Source organism: Patiria miniata, unplaced genomic scaffold, assembly GCF_015706575.1.
Source record: "Patiria miniata isolate m_02_andy unplaced genomic scaffold, ASM1570657v1 HiC_scaffold_9, whole genome shotgun sequence".
Taxonomy (NCBI): Eukaryota; Metazoa; Echinodermata; class Asteroidea; order Valvatida; family Asterinidae; genus Patiria; species Patiria miniata.
This window is the reverse complement of record NW_024037076.1, coordinates 5,093,530-5,112,573: the sequence shown is the minus strand read 5'-3', so window position 1 is coordinate 5,112,573 and position 19,044 is coordinate 5,093,530. Positions and strand designations below refer to the sequence as shown.

General features: G+C 42.7%; 1 protein-coding gene across 1 annotated transcript in view; it reads left to right on the top strand.

Moving 5' to 3' along the window:
* The window catches only part of LOC119720710 (laminin subunit gamma-1-like), a 72,461-nt gene that overhangs the window by 33,838 nt on the left and 19,579 nt on the right, over positions 1-19,044 (top strand). Inside the window, exons 5-17 of the mRNA XM_038190516.1 lie at positions 1,289-1,477; positions 1,994-2,111; positions 5,006-5,113; positions 5,806-5,942; positions 7,501-7,623; positions 10,285-10,474; positions 11,737-11,849; positions 13,388-13,618; positions 14,438-14,626; positions 16,042-16,171; positions 16,566-16,678; positions 17,317-17,607; positions 18,364-18,501. Of these exons, the coding sequence (XP_038046444.1) occupies positions 1,289-1,477; positions 1,994-2,111; positions 5,006-5,113; positions 5,806-5,942; positions 7,501-7,623; positions 10,285-10,474; positions 11,737-11,849; positions 13,388-13,618; positions 14,438-14,626; positions 16,042-16,171; positions 16,566-16,678; positions 17,317-17,607; positions 18,364-18,501 (2,070 nt within the window). The remainder of the gene's footprint in view (positions 1-1,288; positions 1,478-1,993; positions 2,112-5,005; positions 5,114-5,805; positions 5,943-7,500; positions 7,624-10,284; positions 10,475-11,736; positions 11,850-13,387; positions 13,619-14,437; positions 14,627-16,041; positions 16,172-16,565; positions 16,679-17,316; positions 17,608-18,363; positions 18,502-19,044) is intronic.

Below are 19,044 nucleotides of genomic sequence, written 5' to 3'. Positions count from 1 at the left end.
GGGGCAAGGGGGGGCACTTGCCCCCCCCTGGAAAAGCAAAAAAAAAAAAAGGAAGAAAAAAAAAAGAAAAAAGAAAAAGAGGCGCGAAGACAAAGTGGTGTAAATTTAATGAGTTGGGGGGGGGGGGGGGGCAAAATGTCCCTGCCCCCCTCTAAAACTGATAAATCGAGAATGTGTTGAAAAATACAAGCATTTTTTGGCAAAAAAATTTTTTGCCCCCCTCTAGAAAAAATCCTGGCGACGCCCATGCTTGTAGGTGATTGATTTATAAGCTGTGCCTACCCGGTACCTGTTAGTTGCTGTTGTCTGTTGTTGGAATTTGACTAGTCGCAGTGCTTGCTGGAAAAATGTATGATCTGACTGTTGGTGACTAGCCCGTGTATAAAGGCATGGCAGGGGAAGAGGATTGATGTAAATTGTAATTGAATGGATTTGCAGCTTGTCAACAAAGAGGTTTGGCAGCACTACATGAGGAAAGTCAGGGGGCCATTGAAGTGCACCACGTTTAGGGGACTCCACTACATTGTACAGCGTGTGTCAATAAAAACGCAGGATTCAAAGCGATTTTTTTTCTGACAAAATTATGCTACTGGTGTGCCTAATTTGATAAGGATTTGATTGTCCATAATTTCATCTTTGACAAGATTTTTGTTTGGTGGAATTTGGACTTTTGGTTCAAGAGTTATGACAAGTTTTGTGAAGCCCTTCTGAAGCGGGTTGGTCTGATTCAATGACCTTAACACAACGACCAGTTATGTACAATGCAGGTATGCATTGAAGACAATTAAACCAGAACAAAACTTTCTTTGAAACAACTGATGATAAGTATCACTTAAATTTAATAACTGGACTATCATTGTTTCAAAGCATCATGAATGTCGTCTCTGACATATCAAATAACATTGATTGTGGACTAAAGGATTATGTAAGCCTAATCCTGCCACACATGTCCTTCTTTGTGATCCACAAATACTTTCACCTGTACTGAATTCAAACCTTTCATTAGGTATGTGTGATTTCACAAATCAGACCAGCTTGGAATTTATAACCCTTCTTCAATGTACTCTATCTCTGGACAGGATTGTCCAAATGAGATGGAATAAAAAGCATAGTGAAGAGAAGGAAAGGTACTTTGAAAAGAGGGTTAACATTATGATGAATAGGGGTGGTTTATATTCTTAATATTTTTGTTTCTAATCCTGCGTTTTTATTGACACACGCTGTACTTGTACATTGTATTACATTGTATATAGTTGATTGAAGAAGTGAATGTTTTCTTTGTCAACAGCCTGTGAGTGCAATGGCCGTTCCAACCGCTGCTACTTTGACCAGGACCTCTACGACCGGACCGGCCATGGCGGCCATTGCCAGGACTGTCAAGGCAGCACCGACGGACCAAACTGTGAGCGTTGCCGTGACAACTACTACCAGTCTTCCCAGGATGCCGTTTGCCAGCCTTGCAACTGCGACCCAGTCGGTAAGTTCAATTGTTTAGTGCTGTGCATTTTCAAATACTTTTAAGTATTTGATTATTCAAACTTCAATTCGAACGAATATTCAAATATTTGAAACACGTCAATCAAATTTAACGTGCGCCAGCCAAGATACAATGTAACATACGGTACACCAGTCAATAACTAAATTGGACGCTGATCAGAATTTGAGATTTTAAAATCTCTCCAAATATCAGTTTCATATATTCAGCTACAGTACCGGTATTCTTTACAAGTATATTCATCTTTTTCAAAAATTCTTTATCATAATTCCCACGCGTACGCAACTTTGCCTCGCGCATGTAAAACTGAATTGGTTTGTTTGAAATATTCAAAAAGTTGATAGAATCCATTAGTTTGAATAATCAAATACTAAATTATTCGAAAATGCAAAGCAGGTATTTCAAAGTTCAAGCAAATCATCCCCTCTAACATGAATTCTAATAAATAGTACATTTTCATTACCCTTAATGTTCATTCTTTTTTTATTTTTCTTGTAGGTTCACTGCATCTACAGTGCGACAGTCGAGGCCAGTGCACCTGCAAGATCGGAGTAGGCGGTGAGAAGTGCAACCAGTGCCTGCCCAACTACTTTGATTTTGGTGTGGCCGGCTGCACGTAAGTCATTTATAATTACAACAATAAATAGTTTTTACCCCTCAGCCGAGAGGCTCGAGGGGTATTGTCATCGCCTAGGGCGTCCGTCCGTCCGGATGTATGTATGTCTGTCCGTCCGTCCGTCCGTCCGTCCGTCCGGGCAGCTTAGTTTCCGGATGATAACTTGAGTTAGAAATGTTGTTTGGGGTTGTAACTTCGGTAGGGGGTTGCCCTTGGGAGTAGGCAAGTTGGGATTGGTTTTGAGGTCAAAAGGTCAAAGGTCAAGGTCACCGTGGTGAGTTAAATGTAAATGGTTTCCGGATGATAACTTGAGTTAGAAATGAGATTTTGGTGTCTAACTTTGGTAGGGGGTTGCCCTTGGGAGTAGGCAAGTTGGGATTGGTTTTGGGGTCAAAAGGTCAAAGGTCAAGGTCACCGTGGTGAGTTAAATGTAAATGGTTTCCGGATGATAACTTGAGTTAGAAATGAGATTTTGGTGTCTAACTTTGGTAGGGGGTTGCCCTTGGGAGTAGGCAAGTTGGGATTGGTTTTGGGGTCAAAAAGTCAAAGGTCAAGGTCACCGTGGTGAGTTAAATGTAAATGGTTTCCGGATGATAACTTGAGTTAGAAATGAGATTTTGGTGTCTAACTTTGGTAGGGGGTTGCCCTTGGGAGTAGGCAAGTTGGGATTGGTTTTGAGGTCAAACGGTCAAAGGTCAAGGTCACCGTGGTGAGTTAAATGTAAATGGTTTCCGGATGATAACTTGAGTTAGAAATGAGATTTTGGTGTCTAACTTTGGTAGGGGGTTGCCCTTGGGAGTAGGCAAGTTGGGATTGGTTTTGAGGTCAAAAGGTCAAAGGTCAAGGTCACCGTGATGAGTTAAATGTAAATGGTTTCCGGATGATAACTTGAGTTAGAAATGAGATTTTGGTGTCTAACTTTGGTAGGGGGTTGCCCTTGGGAGTAGGCAAGTTGGGATTGGGTTTGGGGTCAAAAGGGCAAAGGTCAAGGTCACCGTGGTGAGTTAAATGTAAATGGTTTCCGGATGATAACTTGAGTTAGAAATGAGATTTTGGTGTCTAACTTTGGTAGAGGGTTGCCCTTGGGAGTAGGCAAGTTGGGATTGGTTTTTGGGTCAAAAGGTCAAAGGTCAAGGTCACCATTGTGAGTTAAAGGTAAATGGTTTCCGGATGATAACTTGAGTTAGAAATGCAATTTTGGTGTCTAACTTTGGAAGAGGGTTCCCCTTGGGAGAAGGCAAGTTGGGATTGGTTTGGGGGTCAAAAGGTCAAAGGTCAAGGTCAGCATGGTGAGTTAAAGGTAAATGGTTTCCGGATGATAACTTGAGTTAGAAATGAGATTTTGGTGTCTGACTGAGGTAGGGGTTTGCCCTTGGGTACAGGCAAGTTGGGATTGGTTTTGGGGTCAAAAGGTCAAAGGTCAAGGTCACCGTGGTGAGTTCAATGTAAATGGTTCCGAATGATAACTTGAGTTAGAAATGAAATGTTGGTGTCTAACTTCGGTAGGGGGTTTCCCATTGGTACAGGCATGTTGGGACTGGTTCTGGGGTCAAAGGCCAAAGGTCAAGGTCACCACGTGAGTTAAAGGTTAATGGTTTCCGGATGATAACTTGACTCTGGCTGAGGGGTTTCAACAGCAACGCTGTTATTTTTGGGAACTGATCGTCCTTACTCGCAGCAGAAGCTGAATTGTGCAGGACACATATACAGCGTGCTAGAGCCGTGCTAGACGCCTTAGGCAGCCGCCGTACGACCCATGTCTTACCGCTGTGGTACAACCAGGTAAAGAGATCTGGGAATCGAACCCAGGCAACAGTGGTGAGAAGAGAGCACTTAAAGCATTGCGCCACACATTCCCCCCCAGACATTCCACCAGAGTCTTTTACTATCCTTAAACTGCAAAACTTGAACGAGCATTCATTCTTCTTTATTCTTTATTTTTCATCCTTTGTTTTCTTTCTACTTTTAACAAATTATTCAATTAAGAATCACACAGTCCCCAGATCACCACTCTGTTGCACTATTGAAAATAACTGACATTTTCCAACCCTGAAACGCCCCTGTGTTTGTCAAGGGGCCAATTCCTATTTATTTATCTTTCCTGTGACCATGCCATGCTGAGCTGAAACCTTCTAGGGTCACTCCCTACCCCAGCCGAGTGTAAGCAGACATCCTGACAGAAATATTGCTGGCAAGATTCAATTTCAAGAAGATTCTAGCTTCACTTGCATACTTGTCTCATGTTTGATAAGTTATTTCAAAACAATTTTGTTCCAATAATTAGAGCACTATTGTTTTTCACAAAATACAGGGAATTTTAAACACAACCACCCCAATTCATTTTAAGCACCAACCAGCCCAATTTATAAGCTTTCTTTGAGTACACAAATCATTCAAATCACTCATGTACTTTTTAAGTTGCAGAATTCTAAACACAACCACCATTTTAAAGTTCTGTCCACGGATCACAACATAAGGTGTGCGTTCTTTCAGTAAAACAAAAACAATTAAAGGGTTAATCAAGATTATCACTGCATGTAAAAAAAAAAAAAAAAAAGCTCACGTAATGAAATGAGTAAGTGATTAATTTGTCCCTAACTCCCTACTTAGTTTTACTAAGTAGAAGACAATGTCTTTCAAAATCCATCACTCACTCTGCTTCACATAATGCTTCAGGACCAAATCTGTTGAAATCCACCACTGGTGCTGGTGGATTTTGATTGGACTTGGTACACATGGCTTATCTGCCAAAATAATGGCATTTAGATTTTGATGGAGTTGGTAATGTTAGGATTATGCAAGGTGAAAGTGATGTACGGACAGGAACCGATATTTACTTCTTCTTTTGTTCAAAATTCCCCCCGGAAATCTTCCTGCCTGTGACCCCACTGCAGGAGCTGTGACTGTGTGATAGCAGGCAGTGTCAACAGTCAACCAACATGCGACAGCACCACAGGACTGTGCGAGTGTAAGACCAACGTAGAAGGCCGCCAATGTGACAGGTAGGCATTTTTTATTTGTTGGCTGTTGACATTTGTTTTTGTTGAAATTTTTTTTCCCTTTTTATCCCCCTGGCTGTAAGCCGGATGGGGATATTGCGAAAGTGTGTTCCTTCTGTGTCTGTCTGTCTGTGTGTTATGTTTTGGTTTTTTTTTTATTAGGTTAACTCTTGTCAGCACAATAACTTGAGAAATACTTTATTTAGGAACTTGAAGTCTGGTTTGTGGGTTGGTCTTGATGGTCTTAAGAAGCCTATTGCTTTTTGTGCCGACAGGTCAAAGGTCAAGGTCACTATTGCTAAAACAATAGAAACATTGTCAGCTCGAAAGCTTGAAAAACATTTTTTTTTTAGGAACTTCAAATTTGGTTTGTTGGCTGCTCTTGGCAGTCTTATCAAGCCTACTGCTTTTGGGGCCGACAGGTCAAAGGTCAAGGTTACTGTTGCTAAAACAATGGAAATCTTGCACGGTTAGGGAAAGTGACAAGTATCTGTTCTGACTTTATAAAAACTGCCAGCATGCATGTCAATCCTGCTTTATGTAGGCTGGGAATTCTTAACTGTTGAAAACAGTCACTTGATTGATATTGACTGAAAGGACTACTTGGCACAGAATGTAAGTTTGCATAGGAGGGATAATATAAATGGAGTCTGCGGTATTTTGACTGATGACGTTGTTCTCTCTGTCTGTTGTAGATGCAAGTCTGGGTACTTCAACCTTCAGGAAGATGACCCCTTTGGCTGCATGTCTTGCTTCTGTCATGGTCACTCCTCTGAATGCTCCTCAGCTCCGGGATATGAGTTCTCCTACTTGCAGAGCAGGTTCAACTCAGGTACACACTTCACCGCTAAAGTTTGATAGATTTAAAGTCTCCATGCAATGAATTTGTCTTAGAAACATATTCTGTGCAACTTTCTCCTCCTCTTGGTTCTTGGTTCTTGGTTGGTGCTTCTCCTAAATATTCCGCGTGGGAGTTTATACAGGAGGCCAGAAACACTGGGGCAAACCCCTTCTCTTAGCGATAAGTGTCACTGGGTTCTTTTACGTACATTACATTACACAACACACGGGACCTACGGCTTTACGTCCCATCCGAAGGACGAAGCAGTAATGGTTAAGTGCCTTGCTTAAGGACACAAGTGCCCAGACCGGGACTCGAACCTATGCCACCGTTGCCTCTGAAACACCAGAGCATGAGTCCGGTGCTCTTGACCGCTAGGCCATGGTACTCCTCTTAAATGTATGAAAACCAGTTGACGTCCCGTTTTGGTTAATTTTATTGGAAAGTGCATTTCTGTGAACATTAAAATATTGTCAATGCTATTCTTGACAACTGAGGGCGCTGGTGCTGTGATGTCATTTCAGGAAGACACTGTTCAGTTTAGGGGTTTTTTGTTCAGTCTGTGAACCCAAAAAACTCGCTCATTGAAAACGCTTGTGAGAAAAGCTTGCTCATTGGCTTAATTTTTTAATGCCGTGTACTGACACAACAACGAATGACCAATGAAAAGAAAATGTACAACAGCGAAATATCCAAAATTCTGGCAACTTGTTCTGAAATAACTGTAAGTTTGTAATTTCTGCCTTAAATGCAGAAAAACCTAACAGGCACCAAAATACCCTTTAAAATGGCAAAACAAAAATTTAGTGGGACACGCAAGTGCATTTTCAAGGATTGCATTTTAAACATTACATTGCGTGGGCCCTTTAAATGGGTGGGATGTGTGAAACCCGCTTTCCAGTCTCGCCAACATTTCCCTTTATTTGGAAAACTGGAAAATGGCCATAGCGTTGCATGTATTGCATTTGTATTACGCATCAAGTTTGCTTGACGATATATTATAAGTTATCCCGCGAGCGCGAGTGGAACATAGAATAATGTAGTGCGTCTGTGTCCCACATACCACAAGACCGAAGTCCGAGTGGTATGCGGGACACAGGCGCACTACATTTTCCGTGTTCCACGAGCGCGAGCGTGATAACAAATTTATCTTCAAGCAAACTTGACGCACAGTAAAGTTGGACCATCCCTTTACACGAACCTTTTAGCGGTTTAGCGCATGCAGCTGGAATGTTGCTCGCATCTTGGAATAGCGCGCACGCAGGGTGCGATATGGACCGTGCAATACAGCCTCATATCACACTGTTGTTGCCATGGATCGACCAATCAGGATTGAGGATACAAGTTTGCTTGAACATAAGATTTGTTATTGCACTTGCTTTTGCGGAAGATGGAAAATCTAAGTAATGCGTGTGTGTCCTACATGCCTTTAGGCCTTGTTACAAATGGAACATACCGGGTACGGTAGATTCGCTATATTGGTCCGTGTTCTGCCTTCGTTGGATGACAAAAAGTGATTTACGTGTTTGTTGTGTTTGATTGTGCGCAGGTAACGAAGGTTGGGAAGCCAGGGGTCGATATGGTCAGGAAGGCACCCTGGTGTTTAGCAGCATCCGTCAAAACATTGGCATTGCTTCCGACAACACGCGGCCTTACTACTTCGTTGCACCAGGTAAGCTTTCTCTTTTTGTGCATAAGACTTGAAGATTAAAGGGAAGATACAACATTTGCAAACATCAAAAAAACAAAACGATCAAGTTTTAACAACATACTTTACTGGACTGTTAGGGAATGACAAACTCTGTAAACTCATGGCTTCTGGTGTGCTGACATTTGCAAGTAAAGTGGTATTTTTGTATCAATTTCCAACGCTGGTCGGCCGACAAGCGCTGGAGGAAACTGGCTTCTTCTTTTTTTAACTCCCATTTTTCTTCATATTTAGTTATTCCGCATTTTCTTTGCAATTGATTACACACCTGTGAAGGGGTAAATGCCAGCTAGACTGATTCTCCGACCTCACCATTCCCGAATGTGTAAAATTGCTCTGTTTCATATTAAGTGGGGTCAGGGAACCAGACAGCAAGAACAGGATTGGTTTTCTTTGTTTTTCCAGCATCTACAAACCAAAAACATGAAACAAGTCAGTGTAACAATATCTGCTATAACATACTAATCCTGCAAATCCATTTATTTCTGAAAATTACAGCAAAAGCAAATGTTGTACATTCCCTTTAACCCCAACTGCCCCAATCCTTCAAAATCCAACTGCAAATTTTGCTTGATTCTGTTGGAGTGAGGACTGCACTAGTAAACTGATTATGCCTTACATGGGGTCAGGTATACCACCGTAATCAGAGTCCAACAGCTTGGGTGTAGAGTTTACCATATGGTGTTGGATTTTGCAAGACTGGGGAAGGTTCTTAGTAAATCATTAAGGTGGTTAGGGTTAATAATAATGTTTCTTTTTATAAAGTGCTTTTTTTTTATCCACACATATGAGTGCTCAAACCACGCTACATCATAACCCCTGTGCATTCAACCTGTAAACACACATCAGCAGTATGCATGTATAGCAGCAAAAATTAATCACAGTAACCATATCTGGACTCACAGATGGGTCATTCCACCGGGTTGGGGAACAAAGTGTGACATATGACCATATTAAGAAAAGCATGAATGCCTTGCTAGCAGTTACTCTACATACATGTAATATTTGTTGTTGGGTGTTTCACTACTGCAGAAAATTTGAAATAATTTCAATGTATTTTGCCAAAAATATGAGCAAAAAATGTCATTTTGGACGTAACATTGACAACGTGTCAGTGTTACGTCCAAATATGACATTTGTACCTGTTTTTTAATTTCTGCGAAATGATACTCAAATTCACTTTGCGTACTTCTTACTATACATGCAACACAATAAGAAAAGCTTTTGTTACGGTAGTCAGGTATCAAATGGAGCAGAAATGATAGCTTGGTTGTGTGGACGTAACATTGACACGGTGTAAAACCCAAATGTCACACTTCCATTGAGTGATTTTTACACCCTTACATCCACACTTGAGGTATTGTTTCTGCTATATTTGAACCCTGACTATACCAAAACAAAAGCTTTTCTTGGTGCTTAGGTGTCCAGTTGTAAATATGCAATGTCAGTTTGAGTAATATTTTACATAATGGCCAAAAAAGAATATTTTGATGTAACATTGACACGGTGTCAATGTTACGTCCAAATTAATACATTTTTGCTCATATTTTTGTCAAAGTACTTTCAAATGATTTCAAACTTTCTCAAATATTGAAACACCCTTAGACAAATATTATGTTGAGCAATTGTTTGGAATGCATTGATACTTTTAATAATATAATCAAATATATGGATGTAACATGCCCTGCTTCCCAACCCGGTGGAATGACCCAGATACAAACGCGTTACTCCTGGGTGGGGATAAGCAATTCATGATAATGTGTCTTGCCCAAGGACGTTAGCACTACAACCCGGAGCTAGTGGAGTGCTGTGGCTTCGTGGTTAAGGGCATTGGATTCGTGGTCTGCGGGTAAAGCTGCAGGTTGTGGGTTCGTGTCCAGCCTAGGGTCATGGTGCGTGGGCCCTTGGGCAAGGCACTTTGTCACTCATTGCTTCTCTCCACTCAGGAGTAATGGGAACCTGTGAGGGCAGAGATGGTTATTGTGATTGAATTAGCTTCCTTGAGCCTAACGGGCAGCATCGAGCTGTGTACTCCCCAGAGAGCTGAGATGGTGTTTAGAATGTTTCATGGGCCCAATTGAATTATAGGGGTAATAATGATGTAACGCCTTGAGCGCCAGTCCTGGTGGATATTATTATTATTAATCATTTCTGGTAATGAAACCAAGGGGTCCTCAAAAAGCGCCCTAGGCACTGTAGCTCGTAAGCCTGAAGAAACCTGTGGAGAGAAGACAATGAGAAGAAGTTACAGTTTTAGAGGTGGGAGGAAAAGCCCAGAAGAATATTCTGGGGGAAACCCACGGAATCAGGCAGGGACTGAAAACCCAATCCACATATTGGCCCAGGCGGGATTTGAACCCGGGTCACAGCAGTGGAAGGCGAGGAAATTACCGCTACGCCAACCTGACTCCCCCTACATGCGCTTTATAAATACCCACTATTATTGTTAGACTCGAATCCTGTAGAAATGCTCATAAAACTTCAGTTCGGTGCTCCAAAGCACGATGATATGGCACTTCACCTACATGTAGATTTTCAGAATTGTTTATCCCTTTAGGGTACTTACCGGTACATGTACCATAGTGTCACATGTACATGTACAATATTCGTTGTTTGAATTTTCAGACAAGTACCTCGGTGACAAACGGTTGGGCTACGGCCAGGAGATGACCTTCACATTCCGCCACGTAGGGGCGGAGCCTAGCCTGACTGTGGAGGATGTCATACTGATGGGAGACGGCCTGACCATATCTGCGCCCATTGTCGCCCAGGGGAACCCCACCCCGGGCATCCTGCCCCAGACGTACACCTTCAGGTTGGTAGTCAGAAGGGTTGATACTAAAAAGGCTTCTCTTAGGCCAAAAAAAAAAGTCTCCGGTTTCTGGTATGCGCGCGCGTCGCCGTAGCCATGCGCGTCGGCAAAATGAAAAAGTTTTTTTTTCAATACAAGATGATGTCTCAAAACCGCCAAACGCACTGGTTTGACTGGAATCCTGCTGCTGCACAATTTTAACGTGTTTTTAGATGGGGTTATGATCGAGAATAAGCTTTATGTGGCCTCTCTGGACTCCCATATATTTGCACTAAGTTTAGTCGGGCACCATTTGCAGTCATCAGCCGACATTTGAAGCCAAAAAAAAAAAAAAAACAGGTAAAAAAAAAAAAAAAGCCGCGTCGCCGCACCACTTTTGGGGCAAGCTCCATACCAGAAACCGGAGACTTTTTTTTTTTGGCCTTAATGTCTTTTGAATTTCGGACAGTTTAGGACAACCTGTGTGAGTTTTTAGTTACCGGTACACGTGCGAGACTATAGAATAGGCCATTTTTTGGGTTGAAATACTGCACTGTAGTGATGGCATTTGAGGGTACAAGTACCATACAAGGTCAGGGACCAGCCCTAAATCTAGTGACATCGCTAGATAGCACAACAGACGCTTGATCAAGCGACGATGACGTCATTCTTCAGTACGACTAGCCGTCACTTGAGCTTCCTGACTAGTCTTGTTGACAGGATGATTGATTATCCATCCCATACGCTTGCTGGCTAGACTTACATGTACATGAACTGTAAGAATAAACACAAACATGCGGTTCTTGTCAGAGGGGCTGGTGTTTGGCTAGGATTTTCAAACCAGGTTAAAGGGGCACTCACCACGTTATTTGGCTATGTTTGAATGAGGAACTGACCGAAAAATGCCCGAGTAATTAAAAAATTACATGTAAGTAAACTGATCTTTATTTTAGAGCACAATTGCAAAAGAGTCACAAAACGTGCCCTCCTCCTGCTACGACCTCCTGCTTTCTAGTGCAGACGTCTTAGCTCGACCACCGTTTGCTCGGTGGTCGAGTGGTAAGACGTCTGCACTAGAAAGCAAGAGGTTGTGGGTTAGAGTCCCACCCGAGTGATTTTTTCCAACTTTCACTCGGGAGGTAACACACTGAGTATACAGTGTTTATACGTCAGTGAAGGGCTAAACCTAATTTGATTTACATCACCCCGACGCAATATTCCATCTTATGAGTAGTGGGTTAACGAAGAAAGGAACTGGTCCTAAGATTGTAGTTTTCCCCCTGCAGGCTGCGTGAGGAGGAGGAGTTGGGCTGGGTACAGAGACCTTCATCGTTTGATTTCCAGCGTCTGCTGACCAACCTGACGGCTATCATGATCAGAGCAACGTATGCTGATGGAGGTCAGGACAAATCACAAGACAGTTGCAATACAGTTTAAGTTATACATCTGATGAAAACTTTCCCAGTTGAAGTTTACGTATTGTCTGCCTTTGTATTTTTAGCGATTCCAAGGGTACAACCGCTCATCTGAAAGCAAGTAAATACTTGCAACAGTCACCATATTGTGCAAAAAATAAAGTCATCATGTTGTCACCAAAGATGAATCGCACTACATACATTACTTACATCACACTTACATGACTACAATACACGTGTTGCTGCATTATAAGTCCAACCATGGATCAGTTTAAATGATGAGTTTGGTGAAATTGGCCCCAGGTGCAGTAAGGAGCATGCAAGGGGGTTTTATCCAGTTTATAGAGCCAATATTTAAAGGGAAAATACAACATTTGCAAACATCAAAAAACAAAACTACCAAATCATTTTGAAATACCTTGCTGGACTGTTAGTGAATGACAGTGTAAAGCATCCTGTAAAATCATGGCACCTGGTATACTGTCATTTTCAAGAAAAGTGGTATTTTTGTATCAATTTCTAACGCTGATCGGCCGATCAGCGTTGGAAACAACTGGCTTTTTTTTTCAAATACTGGCCCCAATTGACCATCGCACTTGTTTGCAATCGATTACAAACCTTTGAACGGGTACGAGCCAGCTAGACTGGTTCCCTGACCTTACAATTCCCCAATGTATGTAAACTGCTCTGTTTCTTCTTATATGGAGTCAGGGAACCAGACTACAGGAAAATGATCGTTTTCTTGGTTTTTATAGCATTTTCGAACCCAAAACCTCAAAAAAGTCAGTGTAACTATATTTGCTATATATTTCCAACCCCCCAATTCCATCCATTTCTGAAAATTACAGCAAAAGCAAATGATGTATATTCCCTTTAACTGAATGATATTGAAGATTTTCAACATGGAGGTTTGGTAACACTGCATGAGCAAAGTCTGGGAAAAAATGTAAAAAACAAACTTTGAAATACATTAACCCTAACGTACCTGAATCCATCAAAATCCACACCCCTGTTTTGGAGGATTTTGGTGGATTCAAGAATTCAGGGTACCTCTATATTGAAAAAGTTGGGGGATTTTGATGGATTCACACCCCTGTTTTAGAGGATTTCGGCATATTCAGGATACCTCCATATTCAAAATGTTAGGGGACTTTGATGGATTCGGGACAGTAAGCCTAGCGATACTACAGGATTTTGATGGATTCAGGATACCTCCATATTGAGCAGTTGGGGGACTTTGATGGATTCAGGATCTCAACAGTTAAACTCCTTGTCTACATGTTTGGTGTGTACAAGGTATATGTACTACACTGGTGGATTCTGATGGACTCACTGGTGGATTCTGATGGACTCAGGATATACCAACCTTTTTTTGCACGACATAATTGGTGGATTTTGGCAGATTCAGGTAAAAGTAAAAGTGCTCAAGGGGTTAGGGTTAAGTTAGCGTATTCCACTGTTTGTACATACATGAACAAGCATCATCAAACACAAAACCCTCATTGTTTGATTCCATCTACAGCACAAGGCATCATTGACAACTTTGATTTCCCGACGGTGCGGCGCGCCGTGGGCCCCGGGGCCGAGAGGGTAGACTTCGTGGAGCTCTGCCAGTGCCCCGTCGGCTACGTGGGTCAGTTCTGCGAGTCCTGTGATGGCAAGTTCCGCCGGGATCCCCCCGAGGGCGGGCCGTTTGCCCAGTGTATCCCCTGCGAGTGCAACGGCCACGCCGACTACTGTGAGGCGACCTCAGGTGACTCGAAAGTTTCTTTAAAGAACACGAAACCTTTCAACTTCTACGGTTTTATGCTTTTCAGACAATGCCAAATAGGCATACTTGACACTTGTTACAGACTGTTCTTTCAGACTCCTGCTGAACGAAATAAATCCCATGATTGGAACTTACGTAGAGTAGATCATTTGCAGCTGTCCAAAATAGTAACTGGCGATATTATTGTTAAAATGCTTGTTTTCTTTAAAAAGTAATGGCACTAAACTACCCTGTGAAATTACTCATTCTAGCATGCTATCATTTTGGAAAAAAAACACCAAAAAAACACAATAAAACAAAGCTATTTTCAAGAGATGTGTCAAATGACGCATATTTGGAAAATTTCCGTTAGTAGTTGGTTTGTAATTTGGCGAATCTGTGATTGGATGTGCGCAAGCGTTGACAGGATGCATGCGCGCGTGGTTGCTATTATCAGCCTGTTCAGTAGGAGACATGGCGTAGCCGCAATCGGCTGAATAAGAACATGTCCCGGACGCTGATTTCATGAATTGAGCACAGAGCTCAAAGTTCGTCAGGCTAGGTGTTAAGCACCTGTCTTTAGATGTTGAGCACTTTTGTCAGCTTAAAAAAAAGACATGAATGGCAAATGATGTAGCCTACCTTGAAGTACACAGAAAGTTTGACGTAACGCCAGAGTCTCGCCAATGGATAATTAATACATATTAGTTTGCCTGTCTGTAGCCATAAACCTTTTGGGTCGATCCGAGTTGCTTTTTAAACTCGTCAAACTGTGCTTTGAAAACGAGACCTGACTTTAAATGCCTTCTCACTTCCTTTCAGGTATCTGCATCTGTCAGGACAACACCGTCGGTGATCAGTGCGAGCAGTGTGCGCCAGGGTTCTATGGCGATGCTCGGCAGGGTGCTAGCGACGACTGCAGACCGTGCCCCTGCCCTGGCGGCAGTGAATGCATGCAGATGCCCAGCACTGGGGAGGTCATGTGTACTAATTGCCCCATGGGTTATGTGGGTAAGTGGCGTACACGGTGGTGCAAAATTAAGGAAATACACATTTGACAGCAACTTTCACCTGCTGAGTCAGGCCGTGTCCGAAATGGGCTTCCAGAGCTACGGCTACGTCTATTGTCAGCGCGTCCCCGCGTATTTTCAATGGGCGCGGACCTAGACCTAGCTCTAGACAGTTGATTCGGATGCAGCCTTAACTTATTTCAATTCAGGCGTTTCACAATGCAGTGCGCCACCAAGAGTTTGCCACAGAGGGGTCATTATTTCCCAGTGCATTGTGGGAGATGGTCGACAAATTTGCAACGCGGAACATTTGAAATTGTTAGTTTTTCCTGTCAGCAGTTTCGTAAGCGTATGATTCGAGTATCTGCCTACCCTGTTATTTTCTTTTTATCAGTATGGTGTTTTTTGTAAGGCGGCAGAACACGATGCCCCAATCTACCGGTACATGTATAATAAATTAGCTCAAGTTGTCTACTGACACTCATTCAAATGGGCCGTGTTTTGTCAACCGTAAACTTGAAAAATGGACTATCAACGGCAACTCTTTGGTGGTGCATTGCATTGTGAATCGCTGGAATTTTTTCTGTGCATAGTAGTAAAGTATAGCCCTTTAACCATGTATGCTGGAAAAAAAGCTTGGTAAAAGTCACAAGAATAGTGCTAATTATGCTAATTTAAATAAAAGTCAACAAAATCAGCCTTGTTCATGTGTTATTTTATGTAAACTGGACATTTTTGTAGTTCACACAAATTAGAAACCTTGCCAACAAAACGTTTTGACCTGGTAACTTTTATTGAGGCAGTCCAATTATTCTTCCCAAAGAGCTGTAGGCTTAAGTTCATTGTAGTATAACATTACATAATCAGATGTCACGGTTGTTACCCTTTCAAATGTTTAAATGGGCTTCATTGTTAGCGCCGTCTTTTCAAATGTTCAAGCATGCTTCATTGGTGCATTTTGTGTTGAGCTCAGTCAAGCAGATGGAATGTATACATGTACCTCCGTGGACAAACAGGTTTCGCACATGAAATGTTCAAACTACCGTAGCTCAGAGACACAATAGGCAATTGCAACAATTTTTTTGTCACTTACATTGTATACTTAAAGGCGAGTACTAGGAAGCATATTTTTTTCAAATTAAAACAACTTGTTCCATTGGAAAAGGCTGCATTTCACTATTCTTTTTTTCTGTTGTGACATAAAAATATTCAAAAGTTAACTGGGCAATGTCCAATGAAATAGTTGTCTCCCCGATCACCCTGCATTTATTACTCAACAAATGTGAATCTCTAATTTAGTTTCTTCCTTTTGTAATTAATTCGAAGAACTTCAAGCTGAAGTTCAGGTTTTGTCTGAAAGATTTTCAGACTTCAAGTTTATGACAGTGATTATTTTTTGGTGGCCTTATTGTACAGGTAACCGTTGTGAGTTCTGTGCCGATGGTTTCTTTGGGGACCCCCTGGGCCGCAACGGACCCCCCTCAGCATGCATTCCGTGCCAGTGCAGCGGCAACATTGACCAGAACGCGGTCGGAAACTGTGACAGGTAAAACCCCAAAATTCCACAACTGAACCTTTCATTTTCCGATGACTATTGGTCTCTCTCAGTGACCCACTTGACCAGCACCCGATTTCATCAAACTCTTCGTAACTTACGATGCATCGCAGCGATTTGACGCGTTGTATCTCAACGATGCGTTACAGCTGCATGATGGACATGTGATGCACTTGTAATGGACATGTAATGTACTTGTGATGGACATATGATGGACATGTGATGGACATAGTATGTGATGGACATGTGATGGACATGTGATGAACATGTGATGCACTTGTGATGGACATGTGATGGACATGTGATCGACCACAAATACCGTGACTGCAATATTGAAAAGTTGTAATTTTCATTCAATCTAGCCATTTGTCCTTTGCCTATGCAGGGATACCGGTGAATGCCTGAAGTGCATCTACAATACAGGCGGCTTCAACTGTGAGAATTGCCTGGCTGGTTTCTATGGCGATGCCCTCGCACTTCCCAAGGGCCAATGCAGACGTAAGTTTGCCGTTGTTGTACATGTTTGCCAAACTTAAAATGAGTTTTTGTGTTGCCTAAACAAAGTTTTGTTAGACACAATGCAAACCAGAGATAGCGTTGAGTTTGTAAGGCTACATATTAATTTCGTCCTGCACAATTAGAATCCTGTAGTTAAGCATTTTAACAAAGAACATCAAAATGGTCTATACAACGTTGACACTCTAGTCACTTGCAATTAGAACAGTTACTACGTGCTTTTAGATTTGATTATATAATGTTATGTACCCAAAATGTTATCTGTGAACACCCTTATCCAATGCAACATTAAGGCTCTGTAATATTTCAAGCACTGCATAACACATGCCAATATCCCAATAATTGGTATATACATGTACGAGCAATACTAAGCATGGAAAATACATTGTGCAGGTGGAAACATAGCCTTGAATCAGAGATCTGGTTTGCATCGTTTGCATGGATTTTCTTGAGTTTTTCACCAATTATCAACAAGACCATTAGCTTAAAAATGCTATAAAATTTTATTAGCTAGTCCGACCAACTTTTGAGAAAATCAGCGATTTCTTCATGCACAATGTTTATTGGGACACGCTGTAATAGTGGTAGCTTATGTACATTGTTTCCCTCCCAAACTAAAGCGTGTGACTGTTACAACACGGGCTCGTTCAGCATCGAGTGCGACCAGACCGACGGCCAGTGCCGGTGCCTCCCCTTCGTGGTGGGCCGTCAGTGCGACCAGTGCGAGGAGGGCTACTGGGACCTGGAGAGCGGCCGGGGCTGCCAGCCATGTAACTGCGACTTCACGGGGTCCACCAACGCCCAGTGTGACGTGGGCGGCGGCCAGTGCCCGTGTCTGGAGGGGGTCGGGGGACCGCTGTGCGATGAGTGTCTGTTTGATCACCACGGGTTCTCCAGCAACGGATGCCAGTGTGAGTTATTGAGTTTTAGCTGCCAACCACAGATTTCATTGTAACTAATGCTTTGAATGGTGTGAATCCCTAATGTAGTGGTCACCCAGTAGTGTTATCAGGGGTGGTGGGGGAGTTGGGGTGGGGGGGGGGGGTGGTGGGGGGTCAAGGTGGGGGGAAGAGTTGTCCATCTAGAAGGGAGGATGCTGTTGGGCTGTCCCGACTGTACCATGGGGTGCTGTGGTCCAATGGTTACGGTGTTCAACTCGTGTGTCGTGGTACATGGGTTCGAATCCTGACCCTTAACATGGTGTTTGTGCTCTTGAGCAAGGCACTGTACCATTATTGCTTTGTATGGGACGTAAAGCCGTAGGTTCTGTGTGTTGTGTAATGCATGTTAAAGAACCCAGTAACACTTATCGCTAAGAGAAGGGGTTTGCCCCGATATTTCTGGCAGTGGCTGCAATATGCGCCGCAGCACCTTTATAAAAGGGTACTCACTGGTAGGCAACTCTGCAACTTTTGAATCGAAATTGAGGTATCAGAATATTGTTTTCTCGCAATATACAGCGTTCACAGAGCTATTAAGCTCAGGCAATGGAACAAGCTACCTCAAGACACCATAGACGCCCCAAACCATAACGCCTTCGAAGATTAAGTTAAGTTCCACTTCCCCAAGGCCTCCTTGTTAGACTTCCACGTGGAGTATTCCGGAGGAAAGTCACCAAGTATTAAGTAAATTGAAATGTGTTTGTATTTGATGCTTTTTTAAAATAGCTTGCAACTGCGATCGTCAGGGCTCAGCCCAGCTCAACTGCAGCAGTGATGGCGTGTGCATCTGCAAAGATGGCGTGATCGGGGAGAAATGCGACAACTGCCGAGAAAACCACTACAACATTGCCCTGGGATGCATACGTAAGCCAGATATTCGTTTAGTCTTGAGCGGGAGTCGGACTTGTGAATTTTGTGTTCATGGTTGTGAACTTCGGGCACAAATATCTCCACAACTTTTAAAAAGGGAGAGGTGGATGAGACGACTGGTTTGGGGGGAGGGGGGGGGTGTGGGGAAGTGGTTAGGGTTTGTGAAGCATGCTAAGTGGGCGAGGGGTTTGAAACCAGCTGCTGGTCATGGGTTGTGTCCTTGGGCAAGCCACTTCACCCGCACTTTGCCTCTCTTTTCAAGCATTGGAAAAACCATTGGTCACAACGTATCGAGCTCGAGTAGCATCAACTGTATTAGCATAAGCTGGGAGTGACCTGCGATGGACTGGCATCCCATCCAGGTGGAAATTGAAATATTCTAAGTCGGTTCGTGCCAAGGAAACTTGAGATAAACGATAAACTTATTGTTTTTTTGACTGATACATTTGTCATCTATTTGAACTACATCAATGACTACAGCCGTATCCGCTCCGTTCATAAGTACCCCCTCACCAGCAAAGAAAGTACAGTTGGGGG